This window comes from Diceros bicornis, chromosome 4, assembly GCF_020826845.1.
Source record: "Diceros bicornis minor isolate mBicDic1 chromosome 4, mDicBic1.mat.cur, whole genome shotgun sequence".
Lineage (NCBI taxonomy): Eukaryota > Metazoa > Chordata > Mammalia > Perissodactyla > Rhinocerotidae > Diceros > Diceros bicornis.
This window is the reverse complement of record NC_080743.1, coordinates 46,645,246-46,664,550: the sequence shown is the minus strand read 5'-3', so window position 1 is coordinate 46,664,550 and position 19,305 is coordinate 46,645,246. Positions and strand designations below refer to the sequence as shown.

At 42.3% G+C, this 19,305-nt stretch overlaps 2 protein-coding genes across 3 annotated transcripts in view; one reads left to right on the top strand and one right to left on the bottom strand.

The window, feature by feature from the left end:
* The window catches only part of AP4B1 (adaptor related protein complex 4 subunit beta 1), a 38,563-nt gene that overhangs the window by 3,045 nt on the left and 16,213 nt on the right, over positions 1 to 19,305 (top strand). The gene's annotated exons all lie outside the window — the stretch shown is intronic.
* Positions 12,096 to 19,305, bottom strand: DCLRE1B (DNA cross-link repair 1B). Of its 2 annotated transcripts, none has more exons than XM_058538844.1 (4): positions 18,783 to 19,305; positions 17,940 to 18,105; positions 17,424 to 17,606; positions 12,096 to 15,034 (listed from the first exon to the last, which is right to left on the bottom strand). In XM_058538844.1, exons 1-4 carry the CDS (start codon positions 18,969 to 18,971, stop codon positions 13,953 to 13,955), a joined length of 1,620 nt encoding a protein of 539 aa, XP_058394827.1. In that variant the 5' UTR covers positions 18,972 to 19,305; the 3' UTR covers positions 12,096 to 13,952. The 2 variants fall into 2 exon arrangements, with proteins under 2 accessions (XP_058394827.1, XP_058394828.1); XM_058538845.1 differs by lacking the exon at positions 18,783 to 19,305 and adding an exon at positions 18,525 to 18,767.

The window sequence follows — 19,305 nt, the reverse complement described above, 5'->3', positions numbered from 1 at the left end:
CTTCCAGTACAAGATCCAGTTTAGGATCATATTTTGCACTTAATTGTCATATCTCTTTAGTCTCATTTAATCTGAAACAGTTCTTTAGCTTTTCTGGATATTTTTAAGAATACTGTCTTTGCTATTTTTAAAAATACAGTCATGTACGACATAACATTTTGGTCAACAACAGACGGCATATATGACGGTGGTCCTGTAAGATTAGTACCGTATAGCCTAGGTGTGTAGTAGGCTATACCATCTAGGTTTGTGTAAGTATCCTCTATGGTGTTCATACAACGACGAAATCTCCTAAAGATGCATTTCTCAGTATGTATCCCTGTTAACGAGGGCATGACTGTACAGGCCCTTTTTTTTTTTTAAATAATAGAATGTTCATCATTTGATGTTTGTCATTTATGTTTGTCTCATGTTTATTCATTATTAGATTCAGGTTATCCATTTCTAGCCAGAATACTACAAAAGTGATGTTGTGTCCTTCTCAGGATATCATACCCAAAGTCAGATGATGTGTGTGTCTCTCACTGGGTGATAATAATTTTGAACACCTTGTTGAGGCGTCTGACTTCTCCACAGTATATTTTATTATTTTTTTCCTTGTAATAAGCAATCTGTTTGGAGACACCTTAGACCATGCAAATATCCTGCTCCTCATTAGACATGTCCCCCTAGATTTAGCATCTATTGATGATTCTTGCCTGTACCAATCCTCCCTTATCTCTTATTAATTAATAAATTAATTTAGTTATCTAGTTATTAGTGATACAGACTCATGGATTACTATGTTTTTCAATGGTTTATAATTCCTTACTTTCTTTAATTATTTGGGTGCTGAAATTTTCCAGGTTTAGTCAGTGCCTTTTCAAGTTCCTCTTTTTTTTTTGGCATGTCCCCATAATAAGATGTTTCAGACTCATTTTGTAGTTTCCCTCCCCCAGTCCTAGAATAGCCATTTCTCTGAGGAGTCCTGGTTCCTTTTATGAGGAATTATATTAGAAAACAAGATCTGGAAACCAGGCCCACAATGATTTCTTATAGGATGCTTGTGGCCTTGGCTGTGAATGCCAACCCCGAATGGACAATTTCCCTTCTCGTCCCTTCCCCCAAGGTTGCAAGACTGAGGTGTCCCTAGGATTTTTCTTTCCAAGACTCCTTTAGGGTATCTTTAGCAAAGAAAGCTTGGGTAGGAGACTGTGGCAGACATTGTTCATTGCCTGTTCAATGACTAGTAAGGATTAGCTAACTGCTATGGCAAACAACCTCCACATCTCAATGGCTTAACACAATTAAGTTTTCTTGCTTGTCCACATTGTCAGACTATTGTAGGTGCTAGAGCTAAGTACCAGGGATGAGAGGGTTGCTCTGCTCAATGAGGTCATTCAGGGATTCAGGCGTCTTCCATCTAGATTCTTGCAGCTTCACCATTCCTTAGAGCCTTGGATTTCTCCACTGGATGCTTTGCATCTGGCCAGAAATAAAGGAAAGAAGAAATATGGATGATGGGTGTGGGAAGTTTTTATAGGCCAGGCCTGGAGGTAGCAAACACATACATCTCTTCTGCACACATTATGTTGGTGGGAACTCAGGAACATGGATGCTGCTAACTGCAGAGAGGTTAGGAGATGATGTAATCTAGCTGTGTTCCCAAGAGGAAAAGAGATATGATTTAGTAAAACATAAGCCAGTCTCTGCCACACTTATCCAAAAGCCATTCCCTATATTACTTCTTCCCTGTTAATAGAATCCCAGTTTTGTTCAGATTGAATGAAGATCCTTTGATTTCAGGGAAGGCAAGTTCCTCCCCCCAAATCAGGGGGTAAAGCGCAGTTGGTCTAAACCAATCCTGGTAATTCCATTTCTCTTTGCCAACGATTGGTCTAGGAGTAGGTATAGGACTCAGTTCTGGTCGATGAAGTATGAAAGGAAGTCTGCTGGGAGGCTCCCAGGGAAATTTTTCTCTTGCATAAAAAAGACAGAACATTAAGAGAAGAAAGTCTTTTGCTCCTGCCTCTGTCTTTTTGCTGAGACAAAGGAATGAAGACGAGGCCTAGAGCTACCATGGCCATCTTGTGACCATAAATGCGACAGCAAAGATGAAGACAGCAACATGCTGAGGACAACAGAGGAGACAGATAGAAAGAATGGGTCCTTGATGACATAGTTGAGCTTCTGATTGAACCTGGAACTTTCCACTTCTGGACTTCTTTTTTTTTTTTTTTTTTGCTGAGGAAGATTTGGCCTGAGCTAACATCTATGCCATTCTTCCTCTATTTTGTATGTGGTTTGCCACCACAGCATGGCTGACAAGTAGTATAGGTCCCTACCTGGTATCCAGGCCCACGAACCTGGGCCACTGAAGCAGAGTGTGCTGAACTTAACCACTATGCCATGGAGCTGGCCCTGGACTTCTTTTAAACAAATAAATGTTCTATGTTTTAAGAACAGTGTTTTCTGTTATTTGCAGCCAAAATCAGTCTTAACTGATATAGGAGAGAACTAGGGGAGATTTTCTAGAAGCAGCAGCTAATCTTTGGTGTCCAAATGTTCTGAGAAGTAAAGGAGAATAAAAATTGAAGAGTGGCCAGTGGATTTGGCAATTAGAAGGTTGCTGTTGATCTTGGTAAAAGCAATTTTACTGGCATAGTCGGGGCAGAAGCCAGCCCTGGTGGTCTAGTGGATAAGATTCAACACTCTCACTGCTGCAGCCTGGGTACGTTTCCCAGTCGGGAACCACACCACTCTTCTGTCGGTTGTCATACTGCGGCAGCTGCATGTTGCTGTGATGCTGAAAGCTAAGTACCAGCAGGGTCATCCATGGTGGACAGGTTTCAGCAGAGCTTCCAGACTAAGACAGACTAGGAGAAGAACCTGGCTACCCACTTCTGAAAAAAAATGGCCCTGAAAACCCTATGAATAACAGTGGAGCATTGTCTAAGACAACACCGGAAAGAGAGAGGATGGTGCAAAAAGACCAGGGAGGGTTCTGCTCTGCTGTACACAGGGTCGCTAGGACTCGGAATCGACTCGTTGGCACTAACAACAAAGTGGGGGCAGAAGCAATGTGGTTCCTACGTGGGATTTTTCATAGTATGAGTGGTGATTGACATTTTTCATAGTATGGGTGGTTTGGTCCGACTGGGTGATAGAATCTGTTCTGGTCAGTTCCCATATTCAGCCCTCAATATCCAAGGAAGCTTCTTGGGTCTGTGTAGTCCACTTCAGCTACATCTGGGAAATCATGAACTGAATCATTTTGACTGCTCTATCACTTCTCACAGGAATAAGCCAGGAAAAGTTGTTCTGGCCCCTTACTGGTTTCATGAAGGGCAAATCTGGCATGCGCGAAGGGGGTTAGATTAAGACTTTTTAAAATTGAGTGTCTTCCAAGATTTATTTTGACTATATAATAAATCCCAGGCACTGAGTTAGACAGAATAAAAAGATGACTAAAGCACATTCCGTGCCCTCAAGGGCCTCACAATCTAGTTAAGAAGACAAATTAGGAACAATTATCACAAGTCTGTGAGATTGTTCCTCAAAGTGGTATTACAGATGCTGAGGGATGTAACAGTTAACTGTCTGGAGGTCACTGTGGAAGCTTCTAGAAGTATTGCCATTGACTGAGCCGGGACTTAAGGAAGATGAAACTACTTCTGCTAGGGCATAAGTGAGATACTATTTGTGTTTAGTAACTATCTTAAGTGCATTTTTCATGCAAAATGTGAATAGAAGAATAAATGTGCTGTTATATTATCATACAAGGGGGACATGAGCTCTTAGGTGTGACAGGTACTCTCTTGAGAAGAAGAGGTTATTGGTCTGTGGTAGGCTGCCAGAGAACTGTGGGGTTAGATGCTAAAACCAGGGCAGCGATGAGTGTGGTATACAAAGCTGAGAAGTGAAGCTCTTACCTGCATAGGAGACTGCCCAGGATAATCAGGTGAGTGAGTACTCTCCATTTCATCAGGAAGGTCCTCCTCTATGTTGTGAGAAGGCTTTGTCTCCTCCCTGCCTCCACACTTCCCTCCTTCCCCAGCATCTCCCCACCAAAGCTGGGATGGTTGCTGGGGCTGAATAGTGTGATTGCAAGTAGAAATCTGACTTGCCTGCTCTCAAGTCTAAATTTTGTTAGTCTTATTTCCTTTTTGCATCAGAATAGGACATTTTAGGGACTGAGTCCCAGCAGAAATGATGGCTTTGGTGGAATAGGAGTTTGGATGAAGGCCATGCCTGTGGGATTGAAGAGGAAGAGTCAAATACAAGTAATTAGAAGAAAGAAGGTGAAACTAAAGAGGGGTGGTGGTTGCACAACCTTGTGAATGCACTAAATGCCACTGAATTGTACACTTTTAAAATGGCTAATTGTATGTTATGTGAATTTCACCTCAGTTAAAAAAAAAAGGAGAGGATGGGAGGTTTGCAGGATTTAGAGATAATGGGCAAGAGACTTTACCTCTAATTTTCCTAATTTTCATGGGTCAACCCAGAGACTCTTCTGGGGGAAGAGCAAATGTCTTGAATACTCGTACAACCCATGTTTACTCCTCCTCAGACCCTCCTCCCCCCATAATCAGTTATATTTCCTCCGTTATCTACACATAACCATCTTACTCTCATTTTCTTCATATGCCAACCCATTATTCATCAAAACCAACAGATCTCTCCCTTTGCCTGGATCATCATCGTTTCTCATTATCATGCCTCCACCATTCTGTAGCTTCTCACCTTTTCTTTGACCAACTGTTACACAAGCTTTTAGCGCCTGCTTTTCATATGTCTTTCCCTATCATCAATTCTAAGCAAAATCCAAAGCCAAAACAAATGCTGTGGGAAGGCACACAGAGACCCACAGGGAAGAGAGCAATACATCAGGATAGGAACTCGAAATTTAATAATTGAATATTTGTGCTAAGTCATTTTGCACTTCCTACAAACTCAGAAATCAAAAAGGCCCTAATGAAGTGTGCCTTGCGTAACACAATTCCTGACATGTGGTTGGTACTAATAACTATTTTGCTGAATAAATTACTCAGGGTTTATTCACAGTGCTCAAAGCATCAGAATTCAGTTAACTATAGAAGAGAGTTTAAGAAATCTCAAAATAACAATCTTCATCTTTGGCTCGGAATTTAACTTAAGTTTTTTATTATTACTTTTGGAAGCTCACTTTTATAAAATTTGTAAGCTGTCAACAAGTGGTTAGCAAGTGGTTCTCTCCATTGGGGTGGGGTAGAAGGAGGTGCCCTCTCAAAACCCTAGAGGGTAGATTCTCTGATGTGAAAATAGGCTTCTGTCTGACCAACCTCACTGCTCCCAGGATGTCCAGTATAGAGTAAAAACATGGGCTTTGGAGCCTAGTGTTAGTAGGAATCCTGATTCTTCTAGTTACTAGGTTGTGATAGTGGGCATGCTCATGAGCCTCACTTTCCTCATCCTTAAAATGGAGATGGTAATACCTTTTCCATACCTCCCTCATTCCATCCATCAGAGAATTTCTTCAATGTCACTTCCAAAAAATATCCTGAATCCACTACTATTCATCCCCACTGATACTGTCTGTGGAATCAGAAGTCTATGAGAAGTGAAATATAGAATACTAATAAATATGGATTTTTCAGTCCTTTCTTGATTAAGAGAGTGCAGGTTTTATTTATGTATATGTTGACTAGGAGCCTTGCAAAGAGAAGATGTACTCTCATGAGCCAAAAATTATCTTGTTCATTCAGGTGATCTTCTGTAAGGATGTAGAATACAGTAGTCCCCCCTTATCCACAGTTTCACTTTCCATGGTCAACTGTAGTCTGAAAATATTATATGGAAAAATCCAGAAATAAACAACTCCTAAGTTTTGAATTGCCGCCGTTCTGAGTAACGTGATGAAATCTTGTGCCATCTTGCTTCATCCCACCCGGGATGTGAATCATCCCTTTGTCCAGCATATCAATGCTGTATATGCTGCCTGTCCATCATTCACTGGGTTATCAGATCAACTGTCATGGTATCTCAGTGCTTGAGTTCAAGTAACTCTTATTTTACTTAATAATGGTCCCAAAGCACAAAAGTAGTGATGCTGGCAATTTGGCCATGCCAAAGAGAAGCTGTAAAGTGCTTCCTTTAAGTGAAAAGGTCCTCCTCTATATTTCCTTATTAAGTTCTCGACTTAATAAGGAAAGAGAAAAAATCGTATGCTGAGTTTGCTAAGATCTACGGTAACTTTTACTACAGTATATTGTTATAATTGTTCTATTTTGTTATTAGTTATTGTTAATCTCTTGATGTACCTAATTTATAAGTTAAACTTTATCATAGGTATGTATGTATAGGAAAAAACATAGTATATATAGGGTTCGGTACTATCCATGGTTTCAGGCATCCACTGGGGGTCTTGGAACGTATGCCCCTGAGGATAAGGGGGGACTACTGTATTAAAACTTGGTGAATTAAACAAAAAGACTCAATTCAGACTGAATTTGACTATGCTCTGTTCTCCATTATATCTTATAGATCTCTCCTCATAGATGCAGATATTCAAAGATCAGGACTAATGTTATTCTCTATAAAATTTTATTGTTAAAACTTCATAATAATTTAAATAATTTAAAAAGTAAGAATTCTTTGATAAATGAATTTTTTTTACTGATGAATCCTAGTCTCTCAGGAAATGTAACCTCTAACGCCAAGGCTCATGTTGACTCCAAAGCAAGTAAAACATGTTTTTTTCTCTTCAGTACATAGTTATAAAACATGTCTATTATAGAAAATAGTGTTAATTCATAAAATATTCAAGTTATTTACTTGTATTGTAAATAAACTCATGCATTTTTTCTTCCTTTCTTCATTCCCCCCCAATATGTGTATCTATATAATATCTTTGGGTATATATATATGTTTATATATACACTTCTCCTTTGTGAAAGCTTTGGTAGAGAAAAAGCTATGTCTTTCTCCCTCTAGCTGCTGGTGCTAAAGAGGTAATGCTAATAGATTTGTATCCAAACACAATGCAAAGTCCCCTTCTTCCAAAAACCCCAGTTCAGCTCACCAATCTCACTGCAGCAGAAACTTCATAATTGGTATTCCTGCTTTCATTCTTGCCTCATTCTCCATCTGTTGCTTTTAAAAATATATATCAGATCGTATCACTCCCTGCATTAAAGCACTCCAGTAGCTTCCCATTACACTTAGACTAAAACCCAACCTTCTTACTTTAACCTATAAGTCACTTCTGATCCAACTTCTGCCTCCCTATCTGAGCTTATCTCCTCTTCTTTTCCCTCTCTGACACTTGCTTTTCTTGACATTCCTTGGGCACAAAGCTCATTCCTGTCACAGTCTTTGCACTGATGCTATCCCAGGTCTTTACCTGGCCAGCTCCTTTTCATCACTCAGGTCACAACTTAAGTGTCATTCCCACAGAGACACCTTCCTTGACCTGTATCTGAACTACTCCTCACTCCCATTAGCCAGTTTTATTTTCTTCTTAGCACTTATCACAATCTGATTTTTATTTATGTATACTGCCAGTCTCTCTCCTTTAGAATGTAAGTTCCATGTGTGCAGGACATGTTCTGTCTTGCTCACTATTTTATATCTCCAAAGTCTAGAACACATGCCTGGCACATAGTAGGAATTCAATAAATATTTGTTGAAGGAACGAATGAATGAATTTATGGACACTAGTTTTCTCATAGGACAGTTGCAAGATTTAGAGATAATATTTATAAAGTGTCTGCCAAGCTAAGCTTTCAATAGTTGTTTGCCCCTTGAGAGCTAAGAACTCTGCTTTATTCCCTGTTTGAGGAAAATAGTATTTATTGAGGGAGGATTGCCTAAAGGGTGTGCAAGCCACCCATTCCTCCAGATTAATTTATTCATTCAATCAGTGTTTATTATTAAGAACTGCCATGTATTCTAGACACTAGGGATACAACAGTGAACAATACAGATAAAAAAAAAAAAAAAAGTCCTAAAAATTTGAATAAGCTTTGTAGATTAAATAATGGTACTATATTAATGTTAATTTCATGATTTTGACAATTATCCTGTAATTATATAAGAGAATGTCATTTTTAAACAAAAAATATACACTAAAAAAGGGGAATTAAGTCTAGAACTTACTCTCAAAGAATTTACACACATACATATACACAGGCACATATACATTTACGTGTACGTGTATATATATAAATATTTACATACACACGGAGAGAGAGTGGTAAAGGAAATGTGATAAATGTTAATATTCAAAAAATCAGCAATATGGATAAAAATTAAAGTATACAACAATTAAAAAAAAAAAAAGTCCTAGAGTTCACATTCTAGTACAGTGAGCACGTACTAACCTCAATAAGTACATGATATAGTGTGTTATAAAGTGGTAAGTGCTCTATGGAGAAAAAGCAAAGAAGGGGGAGAGGGTGTGGCAGGCAAATGTTTGCAATTTTAAATAAGATGACCGAGAACAGCCTTGTTGAGCAAAAACTTGAAGGAGGTGAGGGAGCCATGTAGGTATCTGAGTGGAAAACATTCTAAGGAGAGGGAACAAGTGAGGTGAGCACTTAACTGGCACACTGGAGTAACTGCAGGGAGGTCCGCATGCCTGGAGTAGAGTAAGTGTAGGGTGGGGAGTAGTAGGAGAGAAGGTGGCAGATCATGTGGGCCATGCAGACCACTATGAGAACTTTGGTTTTTATTCTGAGCGAGCTGGAAAGACATTGGAGGATTTGAGCAGAGAAATAACAAGGTATCATTTATATCTCGCTTGCTGTGGGTACTAGACAGTGTATTTGGTGGGGGAGAAGGGCAGTGTTGGAAGCAGGGAGCACATTTAAGAGGCTATTGCAGTAACTCAGACATGAGACAAAGGTTACTTGGACAAAGGTGGTAGAGGTGAACATGGTGAAAAGAAATAAGATTCGGGATATGTTTCAAGGTGGAGTCAACAGGATTTATTGACAGATGGTAGTGTGGGTGGGAGGGGAAAACAAAGAGAAAGGGAGAACAGGAAACCAAGCCCACTAGAGAAACCTAATAGGATTGCTCAGCAGTATGGAAGGCCATGTGATGTATGAGATCATGAAATTAAAATGAAACAAGTCAGCCTGGTTGAGTGATTTCTCCAACAACATCTAGCTGTTCCAGTGAAGGCAAAGAGTGGATAGATAGTATGATTTATCCAAAATTGGAGTTTTTCAAGGCAAGTTTGTCTGAGTGAGAGAAAAAAAGGGAGTTATATTATATTGATGAATCATGGGATGCAGTCAGATGAAGGTGGGAAGTGGAGTTTGGAGAGGGCTTGTGAATAGTAAAACATTGGCAGTGGAGGTACTTGAGCAAGTAAGCTGGGAAAAAAGAAGGTTTAAAATTGAGATTTCAGATGTAGTACAATTTCTGGTAATGACTGGGTGGTAAGGTAGAGGGAAATAAGGTCTTTGAAGATGGAGGAGGTCAAGGAAACTGAGAGGCCAGATGTCGAAGTCATCCAGAGTGAAGACAGAGTTCCAAAGGAGGAAGTGAACACGTGGAGATGTGGGGAGAGCATGGAAGCTCCTTGCCCTTTCCCCATACTTTGCCTTATGTATCTCTTTCATTTGAGTTATATCCTTTTATAATAAACTAGTGATCTAGTAAGTAAAATGTTTCTCTGAGTTCTGTGAGCTGCTCTAGCAAATTATTGGAATACAAGGAGGGGGTTGTTGGAACCTCCAATCTATAGCTGGTCAGTCAGAAGCACAGGTGACAGCCTGGACTTACAATTGGCATCTGAAGTGGAGGGTGGAGGGCAGTCCTGTAGGACTGAGCCCTTAGCCTGTGGGATCTGATGCTATGTCCAGGTAGATAGTGTCAGAACTAAGTTGAATTATAGGACACCCAGCTGGTGTCAGAGAATTGTTGGTCGGCAGGGGACCCCCCCCCAACCAATTTAGGAATTGGGTGCTCAGAACCTATTAGCAGCTTTTCTCCAAACTTTATATTCCTGACTCCCTACGCACCAGGAGTCTGGTCCCACGCTGAGGCTTTGTTTCTACATAGCCTGATTAGTAGTGTAAGTGAACTTGACCCAATTTTCTTGGTTCCTCAAAGGAACATTTCAATGAGCACATTAAGATATGATTGTTCGTAGTTGGAGGCCAGCCCCATGGCCTAGTGGTTAAGTTTGGCCCGCTCTGCTTTGGCGGCCTGGGGTTCACAGGTTCATATCCCAGGCGCAAACCTACACAACTCATCAAGCCATGCTGTGGTGGCGACCCACATATAAAGTAGAGGAAGATTGGCACAGATGTGGGCACAGTGCTAATCTTCCTCAAGCCAAAAAGGAGGAAGACTGGCAACAGATGTGAGCTCAGGGATAATCTTCCTCAAGCAAAAAAGGAGGAAGATTGGCAACAGATGTGAGCTCAGGGCGACTCTTCTTCAGCAAAAAAAAAGAATAGGATTGTCGCACTGGGCACAAATATTCATCCTCCTCTCCCTAAACTTATTGTAAATTGATGAGAGGATTCAGGATTGGTAAACTAGCCATAATGCAATAGTGTTTTAAATATGTGACTATGGTAAGGGAAAGACTAACCCAAGGCTAGCCAGAAGTTTTGTATGATTGAAAGATGATTCAGTAAGCTATCTGTCCAGGAAAAGAACCAAACCCAAGATTCTGGGAGCTTTCTGTGATCTGGTTGGTCTAGGATGTGTTCAAAGAAGAGAAAGTTACCCAGGAATGACATAGTCAAGGGAAGAGCATAGTTAAATAAAAGCATTGTGGTCAAAATAAAGACAAGCTTAACCATTCTAAGAATCCCCCACAGGCAGTTGTAGATTCAGATAATTATAAGGGTAAGCAGAATCATTCTGTACCAATGTGGATGGGGCGTCGTGGGGAAGAGAAAGAGGGACGCAGAAAGAGGGATGCACCATGAACCCAAGGCAAAACAACTTGTTGTGGTGGTAGTTAGGAAGGGTGAGGGGTTGGAAGATTAACAGACTGACAGCTACTCACTAATGGTAGCATCAAAAATATGTGCACACGGACCTCCAAATGGAATTTCTCCTGCTTGAGAACCATTCCAAGAATGCAGAGAACTGTCTCCCTGGGAATGGACTTGAGATAGAGAACCCAGGTCCAAAGCAGACTCCCATTATCTCCCATTTCCTACCACAAAGGGCAGTGTGGGTCAGAAGTGAGAGATGGTCCCCCAAAGCCAGCCAGGCAGATTTTCTTCTCTAAGGGGACTTAAGTCACTGTCAGTCTCCATGTGGAAAAGTCCAAGTTTTCCCACAGATCATGAAACAAATAACTAATTGATCTCTAGGGAACTTCTTTTCTCCCAGTATCTTCAAGCCTAATTGCAAGATCTTAGGTCTATGGGATCATCCTTAGATTCTCAAAATAAGTTAAATTGGCTACTTAAAGATATATGCAATGCAGCCTTTTTATATGAGTGTTAAGAAATCAAACAAATAAGGCAACTGCTAATCTCTATTACAAGAAGCCAGACAAATTTACTTTAGGAGAATAGTACAGAATTTTTCTATTATTAAAACACAAAACATGCCACCAACAACTCAATTCCACAGAGCCCTTTGCTTCTGCTGCCCCATCTAAATTCACATAGATCCTACTTCAAGGAATACGTGTGACACAGCATGTGCCAAGAAAGGACAGGTTCCCTTGCTGCTAGAAGATAACGCCAATCTGGAGGCCCTTGTACTGAAGACTACCTTATCTCTCCCAGACACCTTGGGTAGTACAGAAGTGAGGCAGCTAGAGGTTCCTACAGGAAGTCAGGCTAAGCCTTGCCCACACAGCTTAATAAATATTAACACACAAGATGATTTTCCATGTGTTTACATGTACCATTCTAATGACATCCTTTGAACTTAATGAGTTTTCAAGGTATTTGAATGCTAGCCTCTTCTTCAGAAAGGTTGGTAAGGAAACCTTTCTGAAGGGCAATTTGCACAATTTGCATCAAGAACTTAAAACTGTAATCCCACTTCCAGTAATTTACTCTAAGGAAATAAACAAAATGCCATGATGTATGCATAAGGATGTTCATTGTAATATGTAGAATTGTGAAAAAAAAAGGGCACACAAAATGTTGAATAATATAGAAATGTTTTAATTAAGGTATACTATTTTAGGGTATTATACAACTATTAAAAATGACATTCAAATATTATTTAATGATACAAAGAAATGATTAAGATACGGTTAAGAAAGTAAAATGCAGAATATAAAATTATATACAGTATCACCCCAATTTTGAAAAAATTTACATATTTAATATTTACATGCACAGAAAAAAACTAGAAGAAAACAATTGATCTACATGGAGGAATTATAATTGATTTTGTCTTCTTTATATTTTTATATAATTTCCAGTTTCTTATTTTATATAAAGAATAATTGTTTTTAAAGAACCAGAGGCTAAGAGAACCAATATTTGAATTACCCATCATGTGTTAAGCACTGAGCTAGGAACTTGACCCATTATCTAACCTCCACGACAGTCAGGAGAGGTAGGATCTCAGTCCCTGTTTTACAGACAAGGAACTGAGGCTCTGCTAGTTAAGCATGCTATCTCTGTTTGCCCAGGGTGCCCTGGACTTGGGCCCAGGACAATGGCCATGTTCCCTGCTGCCCCACATGCCTCACCTGCTGCAGCTCCTAGTGGGCTCATGGGAGGCTTACAGTGAAGGCCATTGACAAAACAGAGCTGTGTATGGTTGCCCAAGAACACAGCCTTATTTTGCTTTCTAAACTCTTCCTATCTTCCTCCAAAAGTAGAAAACTTTTTTTCCTGAACAAGAAACAGAGGCTTCATTGCAAAGGCTCGAGGCTCCATTCTGAAGCAGTTTTTAATCCATGCGCCCAGCTCCACGTGCCTGTGCCCTCTCTCTGAGCCTGTGGTATCTGCTGTCCTGCTTATTGGTTTGGCATTTTGTCAGGCTGTGAGCAGAAGGACAGGGCAGAACTGAACACCACCCCCACCCCTTAACCAGCTGGCTCTTTGGTCTCTGCCCTGGATACTAAAACAAACAGGCTGTATGCTCTGGCTCCCTACTCAATCCAACACGGGGGGGAGGGGGGAGCAGCAAATATCCCAGCTATGTGAACAATCAGGAATATCTGGCAGCACATTTGATCTTTTGTAACTTTATTTCAGCCAAACAGTCAGGGCCACCAGGCAGCTGGGAAGCCTGTCATACCCTAAGCCTAATGTTCACCTGGGTTCCAGGTACTGCCCTGGTGAGGGGTGCCCAATCCCCCAGCTGGCTCTGTTCCAGATAGGTCCCCAGTGACACTAACTGCAACTCTCATGGAGGCAGATGTGGAATTTTTCTCCTCTGTTCCAAGGCTCTTCATCACTTCCTGTTCCCTCCCAGAGGTAGAGACAGGAAGTCACTTGAATGAGGTCACAGCAAGTCAGTGACATTCAGGATTGGAACGTGCTGCCTGGATCACCACTTTCCTCCAGCACCACAGTTCCTAACTTAAAAAACAGACCCAGCGACTTTTACCTAGGAAGAGGGAAAAGGGGACAGGGAGAATGGCACATGAGACTCAAAGTAACAATGGGAATAACTTGGTCCTTTTTGATTCAGACTCTTTCTCTCTTTCTGCAGCTACATAAGAGGATTCTATGTTCAAAAAAGTTAGGGAAATACTGGGTTAAACAAAGTTAAACAGATTAAGTTACTGCAGGGCTTCTGAGAACCTTTAATATGCTCACGTCTATTGTGAAGGGGTTATAATGAAAAGTGTTTCTTAAACACAGTCAACTATAAAACTAAGGATTCCATAGGCACTGGGATTCCAATGAACACACGTTGAGAAGTGTCGCTTCTAGGTTGAGCCTGTAAGGATCCTGTGAAGACAGAAAAGTAAGGCCCAAAACAAACTCTCCCCACTAGCCAGTATCTTCAAAACTGCAGTGTTGGATCAAGCAAGGTTGTCATTCTGTACTCTCCTCTCTGTCCTTTAGCAAGGGTTTATGGTATTTTTCCACTTGCTGGTCAAAGCCCCTGGAAGAGAACCTTGCCTGGAACAAGTTCATTGGAGTCAGAAGGTATTTTAGTGCCAGGCCCCTGAACTCAGGAGCCAGAAGAGGGGCAGCCTGGCTGCTGTTAGACAGGGGAGAATCCTGGCCCATCCACGCGCTCTGCTTCCCTGTGGCTGCTGAGCCATCCTTGTCTCCCCTGGGTACCAAGTGGGGCCCTACAACAATTTCCTCCCCAGTTTCTGGAGAGAGAAATTCCTCATCAGTAGACCTTAAGTGCACTGAAAAACCCAAGGGGGCAGTCGGTACAGTCACCATCTTCTGGGACTCAGAGAGGGAGACGGCCCCACCCCGTGCTTTGCTGCAGAGGTCTGGGAACAGCTGCTTCTTGATCTGCAAAGGATGGAGGGAGGGTTGCTTCTCAAGGTCTCCGGAAAGGTTCTCCTTCTTGGCCTTCTTTGAGTCCCTGTCAGTTTGAGATTGATCAGCATTTTCCTCAAGGGATTCAAACACGACACCCTGGGTTCTCGGCCTCTTTAGCCTCTTTTCTAACAACAGCCAGAGAAAGCTTGGTTTTCTAGAGGAGGAACTCATGTATTGCTGCACAGAGTCTGGAATCAGGGGCACAGAGAGCCTGGGGCTCAGGGTATCCTGAAAGTAGCCCTTATAGGGCTGTCGACTGACAATGGGCACCACCTGGCAAGGCTTTAGTGCTGCGACAAAGGCACGGAGCTCAGAGTAGGAGGAATGGTCAGAGTAGGGGATGATGTGGATATCAGGGTGGGAGCTGTGGATTTTCCGGCTTGTGGGAAGGATGGCGATGGTAGGATGGGTCTGGTTCCAGTGCAGCATGGCAGAATGGCAGATCTCCATGTGGTCCACAGCATGGATGCGGCCAGCCTTCTCCTCCACTGTGAACACATCTGCCAGGCCCAGCAGCTGCACCAACTCCAGGCGCCGAGGACTCAATACCACCCAGGTCTGAAACTCCAGGGCCAGCTGTTCCAGCAGTGACTCTTTTCCCAGGCTGTAGAGTCCTGAATCACGTTAAAGGGATTGGGGAAAGTGAGAGAAGGAAAAGAAGGAAGCTATTGGGGAATCCTAATAAATCAACCAAATGTTTAACAAAAATACACAAAACTAATGGGGCAATCAGGAATTATATCAGGGAGGAGGTGGCATTTGAGCTGAGATGTATGGAGAATGGAGTGCGGACGGGTTAACGCAGAATCCACTCATTCATTCAGTTCAACAAAGGAAAGCATCTACCAAGTGTTAGGCCCTGTGAAAACAAACAGAAAGTCTCAGTCCTCAAGGAGTGTAATCTGCATGGGGACCCAGAAACAAGGTGGTTAAGGGCCATGTTAGAGACAAGCACACAGTATTATGAGGGCACAGAAAAGTATCCACCAGTTGATGGAGTTAGGGAAAGTTTCCTGAAAATGACAACTAAGGTAAGTCTTAAAGGATAACTCCGAGTTAACGTAGCAAGAGAAGGGGATGGTAGAGAGCATCTTAAGAGGGGTCAGTTTGGCATTACTAAAGTACAAAGGAGAAACTGGACATAAATGACACTAGAGAGGTAAGCAAGGGCCACCGACTAGAGGGCCTTGTATGTACTGCTGCGGAGCCTGGACTTAATTCTGTAAGTGAAGGGGAGCCACTGAAGAGTGTGCAGCAGGAACATGGCTAATTCTAATCATAGGATTAATATGATCAGAGCAGGGCTTTAGGAAAAAAAAATGTGGCAGCAGTGTCATTCAACGGCCTGGAGGAGAAGACGCTGAAAGTAGATGCACCAGTTAAACGGCCCAAACAGTACTTATACAGAAAGAAATGGGGGCCTAAATTTGAGTAATGGTTATGGTAACAGATATGGGAGATGTTGTTTAATAGTTGTTCTCGGGCCTTTTCTGAAGGTGCATTTCAAGTCCACAACCAGATAGTGAAGTCCTTTAAAGAACTTACCGTTTTTTCATATCCACCTTACTCCTTATCATGGTTTAAAACCTCACTCTTTGGGCACAAATGTAGCTGATTTTCTTTTCTCTTTCCCTATTCCCCCCTCCACTTCCCCCACTTTTTTTTTTACTTCTTCTAGGTCCTTTACTACTAGTCTGTAAGCCCTCATATTTTATTCATCTTTCTATTCCCACTGCCTATCAGAATACTTGGCACACAGTAGAAGCTTATTATATATTTGCAAAATTAAGCCCTTCAACAACTAGCCAGCTGTGCTTGTCTGGGAAAACTCTGCACTGAAAACTCCAAGAATAGTTAGGACTGGTATTTCTTCATAAGCAGCCAAGCAATCCTGAGTAGGGGATATTTCTCAATCAATTTGGTAGTCACGCTAGAAAGTATACAATTTTTTTCAATGCTTTTGTTTAACCCTACTTTGAAACTCCTTTCAGAATTGGGGCATATCTTTTTTAAAATATTCGTCATGGTAGCAAATCTTTTTCCTTTTGTGGATTTATTATAATTTTGGAAACAATCAAAAAGTCATTTAGAACTAAATCTATTACATTTTCAAAAACAAAAATTGGTTTTCATAAACTATCTCAAAAGGCAGTTCCAAAAGAAGAGACTCCAAAATGTTTTGTACTATTGTGGAATCACTAGAACAAGCATATAGTTAGTTTTTCAATGTATCTAATTTTAAGCACAACACTCACTTGAATATCTATATACTGATAAATTTCATTCACTCATATAACAAATATTTATTGAATGCCTCATCAGGCAATAATCTAGGCATCTGGGATATATCCATAAGTAAAACAAAGAGCCATGCCATTGTGGAGTTTACATTCTAGCAGGGGAGACATAAAAACTAAATACGACAAATAGATAAATTATAGAATACACTGTAAGATGACGAGTGCAATACTGTCCCTCTCCTACTTAAAACTCTTCAATAGCTCTTTATCCTAAGAGCTATGGTTGCATTTAGGATCAAGTTCAAATGGCTTACGAGTACCTCAGCCCCTCCTGCCTTTCCAGCCTCCTCACCCACTGTGCTCCTGCCATAGTGGCTGCTGCTTCTCTGTGCCACAAACACGCAAGACTTCTTCTCACTTCTATCCATGCTTTCGAGGAGTTTATGTTTCTGTGTGTGTGTGTGGCAGTGGAAGTGGGGGATGGATAATAAGCAATAAGCAACAGCATATTAAAACATGTATAGAGTGTGTTGGAAGGTGATGAGTACCATGAAAAAATGAAAAAGTTGAATTGGTATAGGTATCAGGAGTTGGGAATGTGGGAGTAGGGATGGTGGGAAGAGAGTGATTTTAAATAAGGTGGTCGGGGTAGGTTTCATGGAGAAGGGGAGATCTGCACAAAGACTTGAAAGATGTGAGAAACACCCAAAGAACCTAGATTCATTAGCTATCGGTGAGAGAAAAAGGAAAGGAAACCACTCACCAATCTTTATGTTATGTTGTGGGTGCTTTCGAATGAGCTTGACAATCTGGCGGGCAGCTTCTTGTTGGGAGGGAAGAACCAGGGCTGGGTTGCAATTGGTGTTGTCTAGGTATAAGGTATGGATCTGTTTACCCAGTCTCAGGGCTGGCTCCTTTAGCATGGACGGTGTATACCGAAAATCACCTGGAAGAAGAATATAGGGAGGTACAGAGTCAGAGACAAAAGAATAGAAGACAAGCCTCTCCCACCTCCAACAACAGAGGGGCTTTGCTTACTGGCCTGTGGAAAAACTATCATGGAGTCTGGCCCTGAACTAATATTCTGTGTGGAAATGTCTCCATCCTGTTCCTGTTTTTGGATTACTCTTTACAAGGTTTGGACTCTTAAAGAGAAATCAGTTGAGAAAGGGTCACTGTGCTCATATGGAATAACTTAGACTTCTATTATGAGTTAAGGCTGCTCAAGAAAAGTAGTGTCTAGGCTGGGAGGGTGAGAGGGACACTTCGGAAGGCCCACCTGTGTAGAGGATGGTTCCAAAGTAGCCTTCAAAGAGAAACATGACAGAGCCAGGGCAGTGATTGGCATCGATGAGGGTTACGGTCATGGTCTCTCGCCCAATTTCATCTAGAGGCAGGACATGGCTCTCACCAACCTCCAGGGCTCGGATCCAATGCTTGGATACCTGAGGAAACAGTTAACCTGGTGAACAGACTCCCATCCCTGATACCTCCCTGGATCAGGAACTATCCCTTTCCTGAGTCAGGGAAAGCTGACCAAATCCTGAGTTGCCCTGGAGCAGAAGCTGTAATGGGAATTCCCAAACAATCCCCCCTTCCTCCTCCCACTCTCCACCCCACCCTTTGAACAATTTTAAATTAAGATCCAGAAAACAGGCTAGTCAGCGATTCTCCAACTTCCCTGATCATCATAATCCCTTGGTAGCACCTGTTAAAAAAATTCCAACTAGATTTCCAGGACCTGCACCAGCTATAGCTACCGAATCATATGGGGGAAGAGGGGAAGCGCTGGAGAATCTGTATATTTACCCAGCACACTAGGTGGATTCTTATGATGAGGCAAGTTTGGGAAACATTGGCCTACCTTAGGTGAAAAGGCAGGAATAGTTCTTGGCTGGACTAAAAGATCTCCCCAACTTATTGCTGAAACATCCCAAGTCCGCCAGATGGAAGTCACACTCCTATTCTGGGCTAAAGATCTATTTCTGGTTTCAAACAACTCCCGCACTGTAAAAATCAGTCCTCGTGGCCCCTACTCTATGACTGCACGGCTGTGACAGATTGGAAGTCCCCACTCACATGCCTGGACTAGTTCTCGGAGGCCGACTGTAGTCCCCCATACCTGTAGGTGACGATGCAAGAGGTAAGCGGTGATTGGGGAGCAGTAGAGGGGCCGGGCCCAGGTGCTAGTCAGACCCACGGTGTGGTCCGAGTGCATGTGGGACAAGAAGAAGAGCCGTGCGGAACCAGCCCGGCGCAGGCTCCAAAAGTCCACGGCAATGGGCGTATGGGGGATCAGGACCCCGTTCATGGTGGCAAGGTTGGAGAGTCACCAGTGGGATCTTCATGAGAACAGACCCCCTGTGTGAGGCTCCCACAACGGCGCCCTGAAGAGAGTCATGCCGGGGCAAGACCAGGGCCAGACACCCTAAGGGAAAGCCAGCCCAGTAGAGGAATAAATTACTAGAGTGGCAAAAAGAAGGAAGTGACAGTGCTCGCGGCAGTCCGGGGGTGGAATCGAAAAGCGCGCTTCCATCCGCGGGAGCCGGGGCCGAGGCCCGGCACTCAAAGTGCCCGCTGCTGGGCGGAGACAGGCCCAAGTAGCCGATCTCCGACTGTCTGCCGCAGCTCCATCCGAGGGAGCC